This window comes from Notolabrus celidotus, chromosome 9, assembly GCF_009762535.1.
Source record: "Notolabrus celidotus isolate fNotCel1 chromosome 9, fNotCel1.pri, whole genome shotgun sequence".
In the NCBI taxonomy this organism is placed as follows: domain Eukaryota; kingdom Metazoa; phylum Chordata; class Actinopteri; order Labriformes; family Labridae; genus Notolabrus; species Notolabrus celidotus.
The window spans coordinates 22,089,805-22,114,469 of record NC_048280.1 but is presented as its reverse complement, the minus strand read 5'-3'; the positions used below and the strand labels follow the sequence as shown (position 1 = coordinate 22,114,469).

Here is a 24,665-nt window from a genome sequence, read left to right as displayed (position 1 = left end):
TCCTTAGATAGGGTTGTTAGTTTTGAGAATGAAATCGTTCATCTACTTGATGATTTCTTCAAATATAAAACCATTCCTGCACTCTCTGGATTCATATAAAGTTTTGTAAATCATCAAACAGAATGATTAAAAAATGTATTTGCAAACTGAAAAGTTAATTTGACTAAAAGTGATGGCAAAGTCATGAGAGGCATGAAGGTGTAACTAAAATCAATATCAAACACTCGTTCAGATGAATGTTTTCGCTTTAAGAAAAAGTATATGGTGTGGGTGTGTGTGTGTGTGTGTGTGTGTGTGTGGGTGGGTGGGTGGGGGGGGGGGGGGGGGGGGGGGGTGGTGTGTTTGTGTGTCTGATGCAGGTTATGGAAAAGATGATGAAAAAAGGAGAACAAAGTCTACGAGTTGAGGACACCACCACAGCAGTGCACACATCTCTGGGGAGGAGTGGTGGGTGTTTCGATGACAAAGCCGTCTATTTCCATAGCTTCTCTATGCCTGATCTCCCTCTAGTCCCTCAGAGCCACGGCCTTGATCTGGGCAACAGCGTGTGTGTGTGTGCATGTGTGTGTTTGTGTGTGTCTGCATTTATCTGCTCACATCATTTCTGAGTTGATGGTACTGAGTCACAGCTGGTATCCAGCGCTACAATTTCTTATCAATCCGTTTCTTTATAGACCCTGTATGGGACATGGAGGAATGAATAGCCATGCCAGCGCTAACAAGTGCTAACATCACTGCATTTTTAGCATTTAAGCAGGGTGTAGCTGCAGGGGGAGATGAGGGTGAAGTCCCAAGAAATGGGGAGATCGCCTGGAGGAAGATGTAACAAAAGATGAATAATGAAAAAAGGTGTGATAGTGGGGATGAAAATTACCATTGAGGAAGTAATCAAGAAATCCTGTGACTTGATATATATAAAAAACAAATTTTTATATACGGATATGCATATCTATATGCAAATCATAAAGAGAGAGAGAGAGAGAGAGAGAGAGAGAGAGAGAGAGAGAGAGAGAGAGAGAGAGAGAGAGAGAGAGAGAGAGAGAGAGAGAGAGAGAGAGTGCTGATTTAGCATGACAGTATACTGCCACCCATCTGTCTGATCTGGAACAACAGCCCCTGCTCTTCACACATCTGTCGCTCAACTTTCATATTATTCAGAAAAACACAACCATAAGCAAGGCAAGATCTGAGGCAGGGAAATGATAAAAGGCCTAAAGAGATTACATGCAGACAGTGACAGTTTTTAGAGAGAGAGGGACAGAGAGATAGAGGGGGGGGAAAAAAGAGGGGAATCATGTCTGTTCCACAAAGCCTGTTGTATCAAAAGGTAGCACAGAAGCCTGGAGCAAACGTCTGCTCACCTGCCAGCCCAGTCTGACCAAACCTCTCTCTTTCTTTCTCTCTCGCTCTCAAAAAAAAATGCCCACAAAAGCAATTTACCTTCTTTTTTTTCAATTTGTAACATCAAACCAACATTTTCACAACACTTGCATGCTTCTAAGAAGATATAAAAGTGCTGTAAATTTCTCCCCACAACTCCCCCCTCTTATTGATATGAGCATCAATCTGGTTTAGGAATTCCCGGACTGGGGAACGGGAATGGCTGATGGGCTGGGCTACCACCAGCCTTGGTTCATATGCAGGTTCCAGTTCATACACAGTTCATGCATACTCTCATCTTTTTGAAGCAGCATCCCATCAGCTCAGGATCATGATTATTCAGGACAGAGAAGAGAAGCGTGGCGTGCCATCAATATAACATCTGCCCTTCTCCCTCCCTCTCTGTCTCTTTTTTTTCTCTTTACACACACACACACACACACACACACACACTAAACTCCCTCAGAGAGTTAGCGCAGCGGCATTTAAACTCATGTTCTGACCCTATGTGTAGATCCATGCCAAGTAATCATTCGCCTCTTGCTCTCATTTTGCAGAGCTAACCGGCTACAGAACAGTACAGTGCCCTGAGCTTTCAACCTTTAACCATCCAATTTGACCAAGTTTAGGATCTGGCTGCAAAGTTTAGCATGCATATTTAAATCCAACACATTAGTAAAAGCGGTGAATAATTCCTGGACATAAAACAGAGAAAATAAGCAGGGGAATAGGCAGTTCTTGGCCAACATGATCCTGAAAGACTGTTATATGGATTAATCAGGGTTAATCAGGTTGGGTATGTGTGCATACTAGCACAAATGTACAAACACACACACACATACAAATTGTGAACCAAATGAAGTTTGTGTTGTGGCTATCTGACCGAGGTGTTAAATACTTATTACAACCACTAAATCTGTGTAGGCATCTCTGTTTTCACATATTAATACTTCAAAGAATAAACAACTGGAAAACAGGAAACAGCATCGCAGCTTTTCACAACAAAAGTTATGAATTGCTTTAAGTCAACAAAGTTGAATCAACAAATTAAGAGGTCAGACTTCCAAAGATGATGATGACTCTTAAGAAGTGAATAGCAAGCAGCAGCATCTTCCCAGGACAGTAGAAGGAGGACAGGAGTTTTTTTCTTTAACTTGTGACTCAAGTCCCCATCCGCAAGCCGGCTTCTTTTCCTGCACTGCCACCCACTGTCAATATATGCCAACTCCACACACATGCACAAAGCACAAAGAAATTCACACAAAAGACACACATACATACACCACCACGTGTGAATTTACAGACGCACTAACACACCCATCCCTTCTAATAAACACACGGATACCCCCACCCTGTTAGTGCACACACTTATGCAAAAAACGTTGTTCCTCTCATCTGGCCTCCTCTTCTCCTTGTCTTTATTTTAATCTTCAGCAGAGGAGTTCACAGAGGAGTCAGCGGGGCATACAGGAGTTGCGCCTGAAGCGCCACACATACACACACATGTACATGCAAAGCTACAGGGACACACAGCAGGATGGTGCAGAATGAGGAACGAGGCAAGGTGGTGGTGGGACGCATCAGCATTTTAAATTAACCAATGGTAAAGAGAGATCAATTTGACATGAAGGAACCCCCTCATGTCTTCACATAGCGGTACAAAAAAAGAACAAAGCATAAAACAGTGCACCATTCTTCTGACTGATGAGATGTATGTTAAGAAGAAGCATAGAAAGAAGAGATATTCATTAGTGTTCTTATATATGTACATACATTACTGTACATATAGATGAAAAAATACACTGGAGTATGGTGGGGCTAAGAAATATAAGTGGTCAAAAGAAAGGGACAGGTGGTGGACTACAAGAAAGGAAAAAGAGAGAGCAAGATAGAAAGAAAGTAAATGAGAATAATAGAGAGGGAGAAAATGACAGAGAGAGGGAGAGAGAGAAAGAGAGATCTGTATGTAGGTTATTGCAGTCTCACTGCACCACTCTTGAATTTCAAACAAGAACCCTGGGCAGAGCAGAGAGCAGAGCAGAGAGCAGAGCAGAGAGGAAGGGGAGGAAAGACAGCGAGGCGAGGGAACAAGTAGCGAGCTAGCACTGGAGGCTAACAGGAGGCAGTGGTTATTAATGAGATATCTTAACTAAAGGAGGGGCATGGACCTGAAAGAAGGGAAGTGAACTGCTGGTAGAGAGTGTAAAAGAAGGTGAATAAAAAGCTAAAGGGATAGGTTTCTTCAATTTTCCTTTTAATTTCTACTACGTAATATTCTCCAGATAACTCAATGAATTCTGCTGTTAATTTGTCTGTGCAACTGCATATTTTAGTTCAAAATAAGTGCATCAGTGTGTCTTTGTTTATGTTTACATGTATTAAGGTGTTGCTTTGCATGCATCTCGATCCTGCTCTTGTGTGTGTGTTCAGCTGCAGCATCTTTCTAATTGCGGGTGTATTAGAGGGCCAGCTCTTTGATCTGGGGGCTGTGCTGGGCCTCAGCACTCGCTGCGCAGGGTGGTCTCCCATCATGCTCGGCTGATCACAGACGCAGCCTCACTATTGGCTGCCTGGCAGGCCCTCCCATCAGTCTCGATGCTACACGCCTCTGACAACTTCATTAGCCCGATTCGACCCTCCAAGTCTGCTCGGCTATACTCTGCTCTACCAGCAACAGGAAGCGAGCGCTGGTATGACTGGCACACAGGCAGAGGAGCGCAGAGAAGACACACTGTGTATCAGGCGGTATGATATGACATAGGAAAACACAAAGAAGGTGATAGTTAATAGGAGAAGATGCATTTGTTTTGTCTACTCCTGGCTCACAAAACAGTACAGATATCCAATTACAAAATCATGAGTAAAAATGTACTGACTCACAAATGTGAAATGAAAAAAATGATGCGTTAGCTGGCTGCCCAAATATTGCATTCACTGAATGAGGTAGAATGAACATAAAGAAGAAAGACCAGAGTATTATTGATATACTATCCTCAATTATATGGCTATTCTTGTACATTAAAGGCATCTCTGATTCCATTGATCAATCTCTCTCTCTCTCACTCTCACTCTCTCTCTCTCTCTCTCTCTCTCTCTCTCTCTCTCTCTCTCTCTCTCACACACAATCACAAAGCAGGTATTCATCCATTGTATCTCTAGTGTTCAGGCTCTCTACATAACAGCATAAATAATGCAATGTTTGAGACACACATGAAGAAGTGAGGAGCAAGTGTACAGCTTGGAGGTGAATGTACTTAAGTGCATACATTTCTGCTCTCAAGTGGACTGTTGACCCTCGTTTCCATGTTAACCTAATCTTGTAGATGGTTTTAGGGCTGCTTCAGGTGAATGGGAACAGTTCTCTATGCTAATGTATTTGAGTGTGTGTATGTTGCAGTAGAACTTCCAGTAAGTAACAACACATAACTCACTGTAGACACACAGAAAGTGCCAAATGTTTGGTTTTCTACTTAACGTGGGGAAGTTTGTGTTTGCTTAAGTATTAGTATGTTAATGCACAGTAAATAAAGTAACATGATCCAACCAATCTTAATCAATGGCTGACACACTGAAGCATCACTTATTCTTGAAATATTAAAAACCAAGTTGACAGCTGATCTCCAATCTCCAATGCTTCAGCTTTGTCACAACAGTAACAGATTGACGGTCCATATCATCAATAGCCTTAAATCATTCACAGGCATGGCTGACACTTCCAGGACGGAGCTCTCATAACATCCAATTTTAAATCACAGTCGTCATAAATCTGATCCCATTAACAAATTTTGGTTGTTTCTCATTCTATACGTGTACCTGCTGCTAAAAATGCCAGTCTCCAAGCCTGTTCAACTTTTTCCCCATGATTCACAGAGATTATGTCTCTTCTCTGGACAACAGATTTCATGTAAATCCACCTGGCCAGCTCTTTGGACTGATTTGATTTCCAGGTTGCTGAACAAGACAGGTACTTGTAATACTGTGGTTTGGTAGCCGGTAGAGCAGGTAATCCAGGTTTACCATGGTTGTAGCTCAGTGGTAGAGAGGTGAACTATTGAACCCTGTCCCTGCAGCTGAGGCTGAGGTAGTGTAGCGGGCTAATTAGCCGGTCGCAGGTATGAGAGGAAAAAAAACAGCTCTCTTCCTCCTGTGCTCCACTTCTACTTCTTTTCATCTCTCATTCATGAGCCCTTGGTGGTGCCCTTGGCATTGGGTATGTAAACTATCAATTCACACCATCACACACAGACTCAGGGCTGGCATTATAAAACCGTAGCACAGGTTGCATAATGAGCGCAGCACTTAATGAAGTTGTTTCAGAGGTGATGCTGTGAGGAAAGAAAAATCCATGATTATTTTACAATCCTGAGACAGATTTTACTAAATGTGAATCTAAATGTAGTTTGTAAGATGTTATCTCAAAGATAACCTTTAGAGAGAATAACATATCCTTAAAGAAAGCAAAGCAGACAAAACATTTTAATCCAAAACATTGTTCATTCATTACTCCTGTCAGCAGATGGTCTGATTCAAACACACAGTCATTCTGGTAGCTCTGAACCCAAGCCCACATAGTGACCACTGGAAGTGGTCACTGTTTAGAGAAAATCTTGTGGAGTGAATTTCACAGAAGTCAACGGTTTAACCACCAACACCACTTGTCACAGGCTCTAATCCAGCACAAATAAACAGAACCTTTTACTGTCTTCTCTTCGTTTGCTTTGTATTTGCAGAAATGCTCAGATTAAGGAGGAGACTTAAGCATTTCTAAACACATTATTTAACATGATTAGATAAAACGTATAGCTTGAACACTAACTATTAATAATGTAGTAGATTATAGGGTAATAAGTCCTGTCTAAAAACTTGCAGATTTCCTGTTTGATTATTATTTGAAAAATTAAAATCTTCAGAGTTTGGACTGTTGGTCAGACAGAAACATAAACTCCTCCGCTTGGGCTCTGGAAAATTCCGATGGGGTATTTTGAAAAACATTGTACTTTTTAGAGAAAGGCGTTTTTGTTTTTCTTTAAAGCGAAATGGAAATCATGACATCAAAAAGAGTGCACACAATGATAAGAAGTTGAAGAAATCGGCCCCTGTTCTCACATATTGTGATGTTCTGTTAAATGTCATTTCTGATATACAACAGACTAAACAACAAGAGATTTTACAATGAAAAATAATCCCTAGAAGCTTTTTTGTATTCAATTTTATCCAAAGTCTCTCATTTAACTTTTCCATTAATCAAAACCACAGAAGTGAAAGCATCTATCGTGAAGAACAGTGTATTTTTGCTCTTCAAGTGAAAAGATGGCTCGCTGGATGGCTGAGAGAGAAACTCAATCCCACCTCCTGCTGAGGGAGAGACGAGCGCTGGCTGTCGACAGGCACACCGCCTGACTACCACACAGAAACTGATTTGAAACGACAAGTGAAGAGAAGTCAGGAGTAAATAAGGGAGATATATAGAGAGTGAAAAATAGAGGGAAAGAAAGAGAGGGGTAATAGATTTGAGAGTGTTTTTTGGGGAGTAAACAGATGGAGTAAACACAGCACGGGGGAAACCAGGGGACTCCCACTGAACCCGCTCAATGTGTCACTGACACCGCAGAGCAGAATCAACAAAGTGCTCTGAGGGCAACATGCACACGTACAGACGCACACACCCACACACCCACACAATCACACACAGTTCACCAATTGGCAGGATGCTGGGGCCCAAAGCTCCTATCCAGAGCAGTGACAGGCACATGGAGAACAAGCTGGCTGACAGCACATGACAACTCCTCAGCGAGTGGAAGAGGAGAAAGGCGTCTCCAACTCTACTTTCTGACTGTGGCTTTAACAAGTGGCCTGAATGTGTGGTGGTGAAATAAAGTAACTCTGAGATCATTAGGATATTTAGTGTGAAAGATCGCTCTGTAATGAGGAATATATAATTTACCTTCTGTCATCTTCTGATCGCACACTAAACCTCGTCCTAGCACCCATCTGTACTGATTCTCTCTCCCAATTTCTCCCATGCCCCAAGACCTGCTCGCACGCCCAAACTCTATTGCTGAGTGCCAGCCTACCAACAGGCCTGTGGGCCCATCCAAGAGAGAGATAGCGAGGAAGAGAGAAATGTGGGAGGTAGCCAATTAAGATTGGGTAATGGGAGAGTGAATGTGAAAGTGTGTGTGTGTGTCTGTGCACAGTAGCATGGGTGAATGTCTGACTTCAAGTGGCTGTAATGTGTGTATAAGTGTGTATGTGTGCGGTGCCACGGGCTGTACGAGCAGCCAAACTTAATTTAGCAGGCCCAGGTTTTTAACACAGGCCTGAAGCTAGCCAGTGAGCTAAAGCCGGACCAGAGAGCCAGAAGTTAACAGGCACATTGCTTCTCAAAACCCCCTGAGATGTCGTCCCCGCCCTGCGGGGTGAGAGAACTCATTTAGTCATTGATGACCATCGCTGATCACATCCTTGTGGTCATATCTTTCCATCAGGCACTTCATTACAATAAAGCTTTATGGAGCAAAAACTTTTCCCCCTCTGACTTTCAGGACCTTGACAGTTGACAACGCTAACAGAGGAAATGGGACCAGCCGGCTGTCATTGACTAAACTTCTGACATGGTTTGTTTGCAGACTGTCATTTTGGAAGACTGCTACACTGGCATTGCTGTATACAGTGTGACACAGTCTGATTTAAAGCCATGAAAATCAACAAAGGACAACAAAGATGGCAGCTTCCAACATGTTTCTGTTACTCATGTGTCCCCTGGAAGTGGAGCTAAGAAGACATGCTACTACTGTATGCGTGTGTGTGTGTGTGTGTGTGTGTGTGTGTGTGTGTGTGTGTGTGTGTGTGTGTGTGTGTGTGTGTGTGTGTTTGTGTGTGTGTGTGCTGTACCCATGTGTATTGTATGTGTGCTATATGTGTGGCATCAGGGCTAAGATGTGTGTGGCATCATGGATTTTTTGTACTGCACTGGGGCATGCCCTTGACGTTGTTGTCACTGATAAAACAAAGACACACACACACCTTGATAACTGGTGTGTATGGGAATTCACGCCTGGGGACTCTACACAACAAAACAGTGTTGGATTGTGTCTGAGCCTCCAAACAAACAAGCCAGACTAGCTCAGCAAATAGCAACCAAATTTCATCTTGTCTGGCTTGTATGCTGTTTGGCTGTGGAATTAATAAATATTGAATCAATGAGGACTAGATCATTTACAAATGATGGTGGGGGATGTAGCCTACAGCTAAAGATTTCAGTGACAATCAAACTACACTGAAAATGAGGCATGTGTGTTTGTGCATGCCAGGGGAGGGGTTAGGGTATGCATATGTCTCTCCACAGAGCTCAGTGTGTGTCGTCTTACTCTAAGAGGTAATAGGCAGTCAGCTTCACAGCCAGAGCATGACCTAGAAAGTCAAACCACATGGCAAGGGACTGAATGTGTCACATGGGCTCAATCATTTTCTCTCTCTTAAGACAGAGACATGGAGAGGAAGGAAAGGGAGTGAGAGAGAGAGAAGGTTTTCTACCAACCCGCTGCACTCAGAAGCTAATTAAGTCATTTGAAATAGCCACAGAGGGTACCTGTATGCAATCTAGCCAAGCCAAAGGGCTGATGAGGCTCTGTGAGGCCCCGGGCTAACTTCAAAAAGAAGGCAAAGGAAGGGAATGATCGAAAGGAGGAAAAGAGGAGTAAAGAGAGTGAAGTGAATTCTTTAATTGAAACCCAACTTGAAGACGAGTGTGTCTGCGTCTTCTTGTTGTACAGCAGGAAAAAAGGTTAAGCATGCCCCCAGCAGAGTGTGTCTGCACACACAGGCTCTGAATGGGGAGCAGGTGGGGAGATGCAGAGATGGAGAGATGGAGGGGTGAGGAAGAAAGGCTCTGGATAATTGACAGAGTTCAGTGAGCGGCCATGTCAGTAAGATGCACATGTGTGTGTGACCATGAACTACATATATATTCAACTGCATATTCAACCAAACACACACCTTAGTGTTAACCCTTTACAGACACATCACTGAACTTAGTTTTTTCACTTTATAACCAAGAAGTGCGCATTAACACTTCAATGTATGTACAGAATCAAACAGTTACATACAGATAAAAAGAGGGTTGAAGAGGATTGAATTCAGGAGGAGCTAATCTAGTGAGAGAATGAGGAAATAAAGACAGGAACATAATTTCCTTTTGCTTTTTCCAACCAACATTTAATATACAAAATCCATAGCTGTGCCTGAGTAGAACACACACATCTGAGTGCTTTGTGCCCTAACATCCATGCCCTCACCAGGGGTAAGCCTGGCGACACCAACGACTGAACTGGGTCACACATACGCACACATACACACACAGTATAGACTGCGGCATTGGCAGCGTGGTGATCACAGGAGAGGGCAGACGGGGCTGGATGTGGAGTGATTGGACTATTCTAGGTCAGCTCTCCTGACAATGCACCACTGTCTCCTAATATGGTGGGCTAAAGGATAAAGGCTGTGTTTGGCCTGACATTACAGCTACATGTTCCAAGAGGAATACCTGCTGCATTCAAAGACACACACATAACTTATACAGAAGCCTAAAAACTTCCCTTAACAAACACTAGAAAAGCATGTACAAAATAACACATGCACACGTCTTTTTGTGTGTTTAGGGCAGGTTCAAGACCCCGAAAATTTGATCATCCCTTCTTTCTATTTCTTTCCCAGTCTAATAAAGCTGTATGCAGCATATCTGCTCTGCAGCCTTTAGAGAGAGAGATCAGCCTATGGACTTCAAAGAGGTTGCAACTAGGTCACCACAAGACACTGCAGTCAGGGAGAGCACAGACTCTGGTCTGAGACACCTCACATCTCTCCCTCTTGCTCTGCCAACTGCTGCCTCTCTCCCTCTCTCTCTCTCCCTCTCTCTCTCTCCCTCTCTCCCTCTCCTCCTTAATACAATGATATCAGTGAAATTAAAATGGATTATCGTGCCTTTCTCTCTTGTCATTCCCTGGGGATGTACAGCACCATGTCATGTTACTGTAACTATAATGTAACTTCTTTATCACTGTCCATCCAAGCTGGTGCTCAGCAGTTTAAGTAATGTTTAATTTAGACACAGAGCTGGAGAAACGGATAAAGAGAGGAGAGGAGAGGCAGAGACACCAAGCAGAATGCAGAAACAGCCCAATCCTCCTTGGCTACACACCTCTGTCCTGATCTGTCAAAGGCCAAAGAGACAGCGACTCCAAAGGCAATTGCAGCACACCTCGGATAAAACAGCCACAGAGGAAGCCTGAGAGATAAATGGGATACAGAACCTGGAAAAGGAAGAAAGAATGGAAATAGAATAGAATAGAAGAAAAACTCTATAGGGAGAGAGGAGGGCAGGGTTGAACAAGGTCAAAGTGAACAGAGAGCTGCAGGGCAAAGTCCCCACTCAGAACACAAAGTTTAACACGTGAATTCTTTACACAAGAAAACCGTCACTGACATCTCAAGATGGAGAAATGAGAGAGGGAATCCGAGTTCTCAGCAGGTAGCTGAAGGACAGAAACACACACTGGTAATAAAAAAAATATATCATGAAAACACATTGAAGAATGATGCCATTTATGAGCAGTTGTGAGTTTGTTAATTTTATTTTTATCCAAGATTATCAAAAAGAATGTAAAAGAATGTCTTAGATTCATCAGACCACAGAACAGTTTTCCACTTTACCTCAGTCCATCCTAAATGGGCTTGGGGCCCAGAGGAATTGATGGCATTTCTGGTTCATGTTTATATATGGTTTGCTCTTTGTATGGAACAGTTTTAACCAGGATTTGTGGTTGTAGCAGCAAACTGTATTCACAGACAAAGGTTTTTGGAAGTGATTTATGGCATGCACAGAGCCATGTCTGTTTTCCATGCAGTGATACCCGAGGGCCAAAAGATCATGTCCATCTAGTGTTGGTTTTAATTCTTGTCCCTTTTTTTTCCACAGAGATTTCTCAAAATTCTCTGAACCTTTAAATATGTAATGCAGATGATGATATCCCCAAATTATTTTCTCTCAATTTTAGGCTGAGGAACATTATACTGAAATTTTAGTACTGAAAGTATTTTCAGTCTCTCACAGAGTGGTACATTTCTTCCTATCTTTACTTCTGATGGACTCAGCCTCTCTGGAATGCCTTTATCTGTTGCCAATTAATGTGATTATTTCATAAATGTTCCTCTGTGTGTTTGTTTCAGGATTACACAACTTTTTTTTTTTTGTTATAACTGTCCCAACTTTTTTGAAACATGTTGGCATGAAATGTAAAAAGAGAATACATATTTCATAGAACAATAACATTTCTCGGTTTTAAATACTGATAAGTTGTCTTCGAGATAAATGATTTGCAAATCATCTAAACCTGTTTTTAGTCAACATTTATAACAGCATCCCAAAATTTTGGAATCAGGGTTGTGTAAAAATGACAGATTTGGACGTTCATCATGGCCCCCCCAAGAGAGTGGGCCCCTGTCCACTGGACTGGTTGCACCATGAATACTTATGCCAGTGCTTGTTATGTTTTGTCCACCTTGTTCTCAGATTTATTTCAGTGTTGAGTTACTATTTCATGTGGGGTTTTTTTTGTCACACACCTATCCTCTCATCTCAAATAATTCAGCACCCCCTTTTCTGTGTTCCCACCTGTGTGGTTGCCTTATCTTTCCAGTGTATTTAGTCTGTGTTTTGATCTCCCAATGCTATTTTGTCTTAGTAACCACCAGTGCTTATGCCCCATGAAGTTTTGGACCTCTGTTTTCTCTGCTGGGCCTTGTCTATTTCTCTTCGTCTACCTATGATTTTCTGGCGCCATGTTGAAGAGCTTTGCTTTTATGCACTGCTTTCCCTCCTTCCTTTCTGCCTTTGTACATTCTCCTACCAAAGTTCTAAACTCTTCTTCTGATTTCTCTCTTCTGTTTCTCTATCTCAGTCAGTTGACATAAATGATGCCTTCCTAAGGCTCAACTGTTGGGGCAGAGACTGATAGTCGTTACCCAGCAGCAGTATGTCATGCTTTGTTTTGAATTGTTGGGAGTAGGTAAAAGTGTTTACATAGGTAGGTATTCATGAGCTCTACAGACATGACTTGGTCAGAAAACGAAAAGTAGCAAGACCAGCCTTCCTGAAAAAAAGTCACACTGTCCTCTCATGGAATACAAAACAGGATGTAACTCTTAAGGTTTAGTGTCTATATTTACTTTTTGGTACGTTTATTTGTGTGTACAGTATGAGTGTATGAGTGACTGGTGACTGAGTGTGTGTTTGTTTTTGTTTTTTTCACTGTCACTGTGTTTCTGGGTGTGTGCCTTGGCGTTCTGTGTTCTGAGCTCAGGTTGACACTAGTTTGACTGACATCGGGGGCGACAGCAGCACAGTGGCATATGGTAACCGCCTGCTAACCGCTAAAACTTGACATCAGCGCAAACAAGTCAGCCAAGCGTGGCAAAGTGTGCTCCTAAGAGGGTTAAGGGATAGGCTGTCAGCATACAGCGGGATAATAACACCTATCACGAGCACCGTAATACCAGAGAAAGGGGAGGGGAGCCAGACAGAATACACAGTTCGGTGTTGACACATGAAAGCGATGACAAGTTACACAAAAAAGTAATGGATAAGCTATAATGGAGCTAAATGCTTGCTGGTTGTGGTGAAAAATTCAGAGCGTGATCCCTGCATTTTAAAGCACTGAATACAGCACGACAGTGAAAATAAGTCACTGAGACTAAAAGAACTGTCTCAATATGACATTAATATGAGTGTCACATCCATAGAGTTTATATATTGGTAATACCTAAATTTGACATATTTTTTCCCCCTGCCATAGCTCAGATTGTAAACTTCCTTACATAATATTTATCTACCAAGAGATAGAAAATATGTGATCTGTTTCCTTTCCTAAAGGAACTTGGGACTGAATTTTAAAAGTGAGCTACAAAGGAAAGAGCGTGCTGCATTTATTAAGTGTACATTTCATTTTTCTTTGCAGCTTTTATAAATATACTGCTTTTATACATGAAAACAATCTTGAACCAATTCAAGAAGCGATTTGACCACATCTTTGCAGACAAACCTTTCATTCATTCTTTTTATGCAGAAGTTTAACCCAAGATGAAAATTGTTGCCTTTTGTACTGGCCAACAGATATAAAGACTTTAACAGTTACCCACTGACCCACTGTGCTGCAGGAGACAAAAGTGCGGCAGACAAATGTGATCACTGATGCCATCTCTCCACATTGTCTGTCTCTCTTTGTTTTGCACAGACACAGCAGCACACATATCTTGAAACCATGAGACGCCGTCATCGCTGCAATGATCTGATGTACTGAAATGTACATTTCACATCCACGGGGAATGCAGGACAGTATCAGACTCAAAGGACAGATAAGCCTTCAAATAAAGATTCCTTGTTTGATGTCTGGCCACATAAGGAGAGAGAAAAATTACAAAGCTGACAGTCACAATACGCCACGTATACCGTTGCATACAGACAAAACTGTGGCCTCAAATGGATGTATGGCTTATTAATGATCTGTGACAAATAATGATTGAGAACAGTTTGAATGTTTGAACATGGCCACTGAAAAAGACTCCCAAACAACATTTTCTAATGTCTGCAGCTCTCCAGCATCTATTTTTATTACTAAACGCAGAGTCTGCAGTAAAACTATTAACACAAAGATTTGTTGTTGTTTCCTCAACCCCAGTGTACCCCCTGAAACCCTGGTAACCCCTATTTAAGCACTGAGTTTCCTCTCATCGATCAAAGTGTGGCACACACAGTCCAGCAGCATGACACTGCTGCTGGAGAGCTTACAGCAGGTTTCAACTTTGACCCTTTGAGATGCTTGGTGGCTGATTTGTATGTGTGTGTGTTTGAGTGTACTTATGTTTGTCTATGTGTGTGTAATGTGGTGTGAATTCACAGTGGGTCACCTTTCTGCTAGACACTAGCTCTTTGCAAAACTCAATTTCCTCCTAGAACGTCCACAGCTAAGCACTTTTAACCTTTGAAAACCGGCTGTGATGGAGGATACATATAAAATTTACAAGAGGATGAAAGCGCTTTTGTATGTTTTTGTGTGTATGTGTGTTTGTGTCTGCATGTTATATTAACACACTCAAAAACATCTTGTACTTACACCCACCTGTATCCACAAAAGAAGTAAAAGCTGTTACTTCTCAGTTATCAGACTGTGAACATCCTGCCACACAGGTTGACAAATTGTTGAAAAGATTGTGGATGATTTTTCGGTATATGTGTGCATGTCTTTGTGTGTGCGTGTTTGTGTGTGTGAATGTGTCGGCCATGGAGGAGCATTCCCATTGAGAGAACGAGGAGGTATCCACCACACACTGCCTGAGGCCCTCTGGAAGAGAGACTAAACAAGACCTTCCCGTTGGGATGCACACACACAGCCTGCAGCTGCAAATGACCTACTACTACTACACACACACACACGCACACACACACACACACACACACACACACACACACACACACACACACACACACACACACACACACACACACACACACACACACACACATGCACACACACACACGAAAGTACACACACATGGACGCACAAACACACACACACACAAACACACATACATAGAGACAAAGACTTTTTGGTAATGTAATTTGATAATATCAATAAAAAAGTCAACTATCACACATGGACTACAAAATGCAAACTCTAAAATAATGTTACACAATCAGATCAAAGTCTCCCTTTCTCATGATCTGTTTTGTGTTGTCCTTTTTTTTTCAATCCTATCAATCCCCGAGAGAGACAGTGATATAGGGAGCCTGGAAACTGACACCCCATAAAAATTTCAACAGCTCCTTGAACTAAGTACATTTCTTTTTTCTTCTTCTACATGTACGGTACGTTAAAAAACGTACAAACTGTACATCAAAAAGTAAAACATCATTATAGTTTATATACCATCACTGTAAAGACTACTCAGGCTCAGTATTTCTCACCTAAAGGAAAGTTTCAAAACTTTGATCAAACATGGCACACGAGTGACAACCAAAAGCATAAACTAGCGTCCTTTGATTCTCAAAAATGTCATAGCAAATGCTTTTTATGTGGCATTTATTCGAGGTCTTCTGACTTTTGAAAGAAAATCGGAAGGACTCATGCCACATACCGAACAGTTTTTGGAACCCAAGGCTCCTACGATTGGAAGAATCAGATACAAAAAGGGTTTAACTTCAGGATTATGTTTACATGACTAGTCCTCTGATTCAGTTACATTTCCTTTGGTTAACATACTTTATAGATGATGAATTATTTCTGTGCTGCAGTATAACCCAGAGTTGATTTATTGTAGCTCTCACAGTGTTAGATTCAACACTCTCAGTGTTTACAGAGGCCAATCAACACTTATCAACACCACAACATGTAATGTGTGTTTCCCCCTGAATCACTGCTCTTAACCCAAATGAAGAATGTCAATATGCATGCTTACTCTTGCACATTTGTGTGATGTCTTTGGCAGATTTGCACTGAATGCAATTCTTGTCGCCCCTGGTAATTACAGTAATGACAGGACTCCCCCAAATTAAATTTCCCATTTTAAATTGGGCTTAATACAGAACGGCAGGAACATGTCCTACACCAATGATAGAAAGGCACAATGATAAAAACCACACGCTGTGACCTTTTGACTACAGTTTGTGTTTAGAAAACACTTCAAACCCATTGTACACTGTCGCTCTCATTTATCAGCATCATGTGAAACAATAGCTTGTGTGTTTTCCTGAAGGAAGCCTGAGGATGAACATATCTTCTTCATATCGTTCTCTGACTGATAAATAAAGGCTCGCTGCCAAGAGAAACTCAATGAGACCACAATCAATACACTGCTACAAGGCGTAGACACACAAACACACACACATATACACACATACACACACACACACCCTCTACCATTATACATACACTACACCGACAGGGGATGATGTACTATCACCTGAAGCACATAACAATCAGCTGATGCTCATACAGTATGCACACACACACACACACATTCACACACACATTCACACACACACACACACACACTCCTGGACACTTAATATGCAAATTCTTTTTTTTACAACAGGGACAGTACAGCATTGTTCATGTGGACGGAGGGGGGGCAGGGGGTAGATAGATAGATAGATAAATAGGTCTCTGGATATCTAGCCTGGACCTCAATTGATGAGATTCCACATACGGCAGCAGTGTGCTGTTAGGACAGGGAATACCACCACAAAATAATGTTTTCTCTCCCTCTGATCAATTTTTAATTTGGCCTGCGCAGCCGAGCCCTTGGCGGGCCTGGCCCCGGTAATTATGGTGCGTTATTGACAGCTGCCTTCCCGCGGGATGCTATTTAAAAGAGGTTTAACCCCAGAGCAAGTCCAGGCCCCACACCCGCCTTTGAAGGTGTCAAGTGCATTGATCTGAGCTGCAGGATGCGCTGGGACCTTCCCACCTGGAGATGAGCATATACCTGTGTGTGTGTGTGAGTTGCTTGCAGGGAAACTATTACAAGGCCATGGTAGGGCGGTGCATGATTTGACCCTTACACACACATATACAAAACCACACACACAAACTGTCCTCTGGCTAAACCTGGCTGGCTGGGTTGAATGATACCAGTCTGGTCTCTGTGACCACCTGATGCCCCGAGATAGGCTGTAGAAACACAGTACATACTATGTTATCACTGGGCTACACACACACACAAGTTCACACACCACACAGACACATACAAACAGGTTAACTCACTGCTTGAGGGGGGGGATTAGAGGAACTAATGAGAAATGTGGAGGAGGAAGAGTGGTGATTGGAGAGACAGGGAGAAGAAAGAGAGAGAGATCTTCACACCTAACAGGGTCATGACACAACGCAGGCAGGAGTGTGCAGCTGATGTCAAAAAGGACAAAAAAGAAAGGTGAGCAGCATTACAAAAATTAATTTTAATTTCTGTGTTTGAGTTTGTCTGTTTTGTTTCCCCCTTTCAGCCTCAGAAAAACAAACCCTAAGGATCTGACACACTTTTATAAACACCAAACCCCCTTATTCATTTCAGTGGGCCTCCAGTGTCAGGCCTGACTGACTCACCATTAAGAGGGATGGTAAAAAGTGGGGAGGCATTACGGGGGGAACATATGTGTTTTTACAATGTCCATATTAAATTAAGTGGTTCTTGAGGACCGTGTGTAATCTTTGTGGTTTGAGTGTGGTTGTGTGTATGTACAGTTAACAAGTTGGAAAGTTGTCGGGACTGATATTGTGGATGCATTTATTTGTGTATAGAAGAGAGACAAAATACACAGAAATTTGAAACAATTTAAAATAGTCAAAAATAGCTATAGACTATCTGGAAAATATACACTAATAACCCAAGATACATTGTCAAAGAGAGCATTTTTAACAGCAACCTATAACTAACACCATCTACAAAACTGTGGTACTGCAGAAGAAGTTTAAGAGTATGTAAAAGTAAAAGAAAAAAGTTTTTCCTGTTGTATCATGGCCCAAGTGTGTGACACAGAAAACAAAGGCCTCACCACAGCATTCACAAGTTCACAAACTTTCACAAGTCCTAGTCTTCACTCCAGCTGCAACCAAAACTAATAATCCCACCTTTCAATATTCAATCTTGCCAATTTTTTTTCTGACTGTAACCCCCTACTCTCCCCCTTCCCCCTCCCCCCCCCAAACCCCACATCTCCCCCGCCCTCCATCTCCACCATCTCAGTCTCAGGATGCAGAGCAGTGACAGGGCCAGAAGGTAATGATACAGCTGCCATGATGCAACAAGCAGACCTGTCGACTGTCAGGAATTGAAATCATGAAGGAATAAGCTGTCATTAAGAGGCCCTCTCCCAGTAGTGGAGCTGTCAGATGCCTGCCTTCTGCCTACTCTCTCTCCCACTCCACTCCCGTCTCTCCTCTGCCAGTCCCTCCCCATTTGCAGTCACTCCCTCATCCTCCTCTCATTTCTTCTTCCTGCTTCAATCCTCTCTGTATCCCTCTTCTTTTTCCCCACTCAGTCCTCTTCCAACCAATCATAACTCGTCTAACTTTCTGCATCCCTCTTCCTCTCTCCAACCTCTTTTCCCCTCAATCGCTGGATCTTGGAGGAGCACCCTCCGCTCACCTGTCATTCTACCACTAAGCTATAGGAGTAGCACTACTTCTATGAACACACATGCACATAAAGACGGCAGTGGAGGACCTGCAAACACAGCACAAAAAATCACCTTCACCTTCGCCAAATTCTACAAGCATACTTTATGAATTGTGTGATGCATTTGGGGCTATATCTTTGTGTGCATGTCAAATATTTAACTTCAACGCATATATGCTCCCAGCTCAAATACTTTACATCATTGTATAGCAGCATGACAAAGATAGGGATACATCATATATCTGTAGACAAAGTCTGCTGGATATGAGAGGTGAAGGGTTGTTAGTAAGAACGGGGTGCCCAAAGTTTCACCCTGTGTGTGTGTGTGTGTTAGTGTGTGTGTGTGTGTGTGTGTGTGTGTGTGTGTGTGTGTGTGTGTGTGTGTGTGTGTGTGTGTGTGTGTGTGTGTGTGTGTGTGTGTGTGTGAGGAGCCTGATTAACAAGCACAATCAGCTATTTTCCAAGACCTAAGAGAGGAAAAGCTGACTCAAAGTTCCACAGAACATGGCTAAGGATCTCAGAGTGATGCTGTGACACAGATACTATGTGCAGGCCCATACTCACAGTAGAATTGCACTACATGCACACACAAGAAATGTACACACATTACAGTCATACTGAGTTAAATTAACTGTGTAATCTGTGTGTGTATGTGTGCTCGCTCATGTTTTGCTTCCTCCCATGTTTGGCGAACGCACTCCATTTGACCCTTTGCTGCAGGCTTTGAATTTCCAATCAACTTCCCATGAGGAACTTCACACGAGTTGCACTAGAGGCAACAGATTCTAGCCAGAAAATATTTTTGGGAAAAGAGAGCCTAATTTAAACATTTTAAAGAGTATACCCAGAATGTTCACTTTACACCCCACACAACGCTAAACAAAACTTGTAAATCAAATATATTGAGTAACTGACACACTGCCAGACTCAAAAACCTCATACTCAAGCCAAAAAGTATGCCTACTAAAAAAATTGATGTGTTAGTGTTTATTATTGAATACATGTCAGCACTTTGTCTCATTTTTATGTTTTATATCACTGTTTAGTCACGGAACCAACTCTCAGAAAGCCCTGAAAAGCAGAGTTGAATAACTTTAATAGCTTCAGAAGTGAGTAGGCATGAGGATTGGTCATTTCACTGATATTGAATTAATCATCAAGACCCCTCAATGATCTGAGTCTTTCACTGCCACTATTGATACTCATCTGCTACCTACTGTCACTTTCAAACACATTTTTGGAGATGGGTAATAAACATAGAGTGAATAAAATATGCACGAAGTATCCGTGACGTCACCCATCTGTTTCTGAAGCGCTGTTTTGAGGCCAATCGGCAGTGGCAGCCATATTGCTGCTGTTGAGCGATTGTGAAGTAAAGAGGCGGGCTTTCAGCCTCCTAGCCAACAGCTACAGTGTTCCCGCCTGTCAATCAAGTCAGCTGTGCCTCTCATTGGAAGACTCGTGATCTCAATATCTTGACAATTGCTGCGTTAGAAAAAATTCACCCCCCTACAGCGTGTGCCGATCGAGAAATTAGCTATCCAGACTACACTCGTCTTTTGTACCAGGCTGTAAACATGTTTATTTCTGCTGTAAAGATCGGCTTTTTCGAATTGGTGTGTATGTGGTTTCCGGTACTTCCGGAGCCAGCCTCAAGCGGATCCTCAATGATCTGCAGTTTTAGGAATTCCGCATTGGACTCATGTCTTTAGACCGAAGATTGCAGCTTGGTAATAAATCACTGAAGTGCAAAGATCGTCTTACTTAACTAACTTTGTATCATGTCACTTTGAATTTTAACATTGTATGTATATTTTCGATCAACTGCTGCAAAGTTTAGGTTTGCTTTCCACATCTGTTTGAGAGGAGGATGGCAATCCAATTTTATTCTCAAAGTTATTTAGACAATCATCATGTGTTTGTGAAACAGTGATGTGACTTGGATTTTGACTTGACTCAAGGTATAATGCCATCTAGAACTCCTGACCTTTGATAGCAGTATTGATAAGCTCAAACATTATTGATTCTCATATTCTGAAAAAGAAGAAAGCAGGCCCTTTACAGAACCAGGTTTTGATCCTCATCCTAAGAAGTGAGTATCTGGTTTTCAAATTTGTGCTGATGATTCTGATTAGCTTTTTCCTATCTACTTAAAATGGATCTGTTAATCATAAAAAAAAAAGACTGTTGGCTGCTGGGTTGAGAGGAAATCTGAAAACTCTTGCCAACCAATACCACATTGCAGTGTGGAGATTGTTACTCAGTAATATTAGCTAATTGGCTGTCCTTGAGATGTTCTCATCACAAAATTGCCTTCTCTAAATACCGCTTATTGCTGCTGATGGTGTATTTTGCTGACTTTACTTGCCGTCCCACAGAGCTAGCATCTTTCTGAGCTGTCATTCATTTTTGCATTATTTATTCAAGCTAAAGCTTATAAATTAAGGAATGAAATGCCTTACTATTTACCTAAAACATCAGCCCAGATTCAGTCACTCGTCTTCTTGCTTCCAATTGTACAACAGCAATAACTCCTGTTAAGCACTTAGAAATACATCCTCACAAATTTCATGGTATGACATAATAAACCTCAAACATTCCTGTAATAGATGCAGACAGCAGGCATGAATTGACTGTAAATGTCTCTGCCCGTCTTTCCACAGCACACACAGAGTATACAGCCTGTGTGCGGTAAATGCCTGGATGATGATTTGTCAGGGTGTGAGAACACGATTTCTTGTTTACTATGATGAATGAGCAACACTCCCACTACACACACCGTGTTCTCTATATCGAAGCTGTCACTTTGGCTTTCTGCAGCACAAGCCTGCCTTCTCCAGCTGAAATACCAGCCAGGGCGACTGCAATTCAAAGTCTCAGGGAAGCCATATCGTCAGCTCACACATGGACACACACGCACACACAACCCAAACCTCTCCTGTTGTTGTACACTGCAGGAGAGGGCTTTACGCAGCAGTGAAAGTCTTTACAGCATTCAGATGGGCCAAACGAGGGAGTGAGAGGGAGAGAGGAATCTCCCCTAAGTCAATTTGAACAGCGGGGTGATGAAATTACGCAGGTAGTGTCTGCCGGGCTGACAAATGAACACAGGGATGGCGATGAAAATAATAAGACAAGCAGGGCCACCGTTTGCTTGCTGACACACAGATGTATACACTTGTGTGCGATCATGCTGTCGGAAAAAAAAACTAATCTAGATTTTACAATACATTATCTCATCTTCTCTCTCAGCTCAGTAACTGTAAATAAACAGAAGTGAGTCATGAATCATAAAGATGTATATGCTTCATTTTGTAACTATGATCATGCTGAGTTTTATGCTTTATTTTAATGACAAGACAAAAAACGCTTCAGTACTAGTTTGAGGACTGTAGAGTTTAAGTATCTGCAACATGAGACTATAATCACACCTGTAAATAAATAAAATAATAATCAGATTTTCATACATAAATCTGTTTATGTGATGCTGTGGAGCACAGAAATGTTCAGCATCATATAATTTCTCATGTGACCTCTGGATGAAGTTTTCTACCCACTCCTCTCTTGTGTAAATTGTATGATGAAGTTAAACTGAATTTGGTCCACGCACTACACCCAGAGTGTAAGCTATGAGAGCACACAGCAACTACAAATTATCCACAATCACATTCAAACCTCCAGTCAAATACAAGAAAACAAAACAAAACACCACAACACTCTCCTTCTCACTGTGCCAGAGCGCCTTCCACAGCCCTAAATATTAAATCCTGCACTCTGCATAAACAGTGTGTGGTACACTTGTCACACCAACGTCCCATGGGGCTATCCACTGTGGTAATAGTGGTACCAAAGGCCAAAGTATGAGCACACTGAATGAGACACTTAAAACTTCATACCTAAGATGCGTCTCAAGAAGAAACAACATCCATATGAAAAAGTGAAAAATATAGAGACCCACATAACTCTACATAGCAAAAATAGGTCTCATGGAAAAATGTATAAGAATACAAAAAAACACAAGCAAAAAGGGGGAGGGAAAACACAGAAAAAAAGGCACAGAGAATGTAAACTGAATGTATTGTCCTCAGTGCACTCATCTAAACCCTCCCTCTAAAAAAAACATAAAAAGCAAAACATTTAGATCAAAGATCAGAAGATCAGTTCAATATCTAAAGGTAGCTTGAAATTCTTTTGTTGTGCCGCCTACCTCCATGGCTCTGGTGATGAAGGGGATCTGTGTCCCTGAGTCCAAGTCCTGGTTGATGATGAGTCTGCGGGCCCACTGACCGGCTCGCACTACACCGCTGCCCTGGATCAGCACCAGCAACTTGGACGGGTTGGACAAGGCATCTGGGCTCAGGTAGATAAAACTTGTGGGTTCGTCTTCTGTGGCATCTTCCTAAACATTCAGAGAAACAAGAGGAAATCTTAAGTTTCTTAACTTTCTTCAAGTGTTAAAACTGCTGAGCAAGTTTTGAATCAGATCTTATTTACTTTGGGACATTAAACTTTTCTCCTCTTTCAGTGCAACAGCAGCAAATAGAAAATATGATGAAAATGTTTGTTTTTTTAAGTAATGTTTGATTTCCTCTGCTTCAATAGATTTCTTGATAATTGTTATGAAGAAAATGTTTGAAAGCTGTTTATGTAACATGCATAAGTTTAAGGAGAAACAGAATTCTCCTCTGTGGCCTTGGTAATTGGAAAGCTCATATGCATCAGTACACTAATCATCAATAATAATGATTAGAAAACAGCCTTTATGTGATTAAAACTAAGACAAAGAGTAATACAGGCTGAGAGATTTGTGCGTGTGCATGCGCTCTGTCCACATCCCAATGCGTCTTTGCATCCCTCCCAAGTATGGCTGGAAGAATCTCTAAGGAGACAAACATTGTCCATAAAAGCCATGGGTGGCAGCTGCAAGAACTTAATCCAAGCAGACAAAGAGAGCCGAGTGGGGGAGAAAATCTCACCCTTTATTCTCTTGTGCTCCCTCATTCCCTCTCCCTATACTTGGCTGTGGTTAATCTTCTTAAAATCTGCGGTCACAAGTTCAATGCCACGCAGGTGGACAGACCCACCACTAACACACAAATACACACACATACTTGCGCACGTCGTATACATGCAGGCGGGTGGGCAGCAGAAAAGCAGAACAGAGCAATTTTCCAGAGGAATAATGAGATAAATAGGCCACGCAGATAAACCAGTAAAAGTGTATGGGGGCTAATGAAAGGCGCTGAGTCCCTGGCTAGGTGATTTATGGACACTGTTAGCGCTGGAGCTAACTCTGCTCTGCTCCTAAACACCAGCGCTGCCTAACATCCCTATAAACGCAGTCTGAAAAATGATCACAACTTTTATAAAGAGGAAAAAAGCGCAGGGATGGAGGGGTAAAGGGGGGCAAAAAAGACAAACATGCTTCCAAGCACAAATAAAAGGGATCAAGTGTGTGCTCTGAGCCGGGATGAGCTGGGCAAAGAATAACTCCATGATGGCGCAGGAGAAAGTCCCCTTCAGCGCAAATGAATGCAAAACAGATTAAGCATCAGCATGCTGTGCCTCTGCGCCTTTGAAATGACACGTCACAATACAGTTAATTTGTTGAGGAGACACTTTTGCACAAAGGATGTGGGTAAAAGAAAGAGAGGGAGTGAAAGAGAGACTGACTGAGATAGAAGACAAAGACTGGTGGAGAATAAGCAGAGCTGACTCTCCACAATCCCCTTTTCTTTATTTTTTTAAACAGGACACTCAATATCATAATCACACTATGAAGCCTAAGAATTTATGTCAATTTTCATTTTTTAATACTTGCTTTAATCTTCAAGGGCATTATGAACCAGAAAAATGCCTCCTTTCACTCAGGGTACTTACTGGCAGGATTTTTTTTATCATGTTGCACTTTTTCTCCAACAGCTCGTAAACATACTGAGTGATGATCTGAAGAGAAAAAAAGACACAGAGCACATACACACAGTCAAACATCACATTGATAATACAATCTAATACAAAAAATATTTATGCATTCCTGTTGATACAAATCCATCCAACAA

At 41.9% G+C, this 24,665-nt stretch overlaps 1 protein-coding gene across 1 annotated transcript in view; it reads right to left on the bottom strand.

Annotated features, from left to right (window-relative positions):
• Window positions 1-24,665, bottom strand: part of fam172a (family with sequence similarity 172 member A) — a 167,661-nt gene that overhangs the window by 109,450 nt on the left and 33,546 nt on the right. The window contains 2 exon segments of the mRNA XM_034692266.1: window positions 22,814-23,005; window positions 24,487-24,552. Of these exon segments, the coding sequence (XP_034548157.1) occupies window positions 22,814-23,005; window positions 24,487-24,552 (258 nt within the window).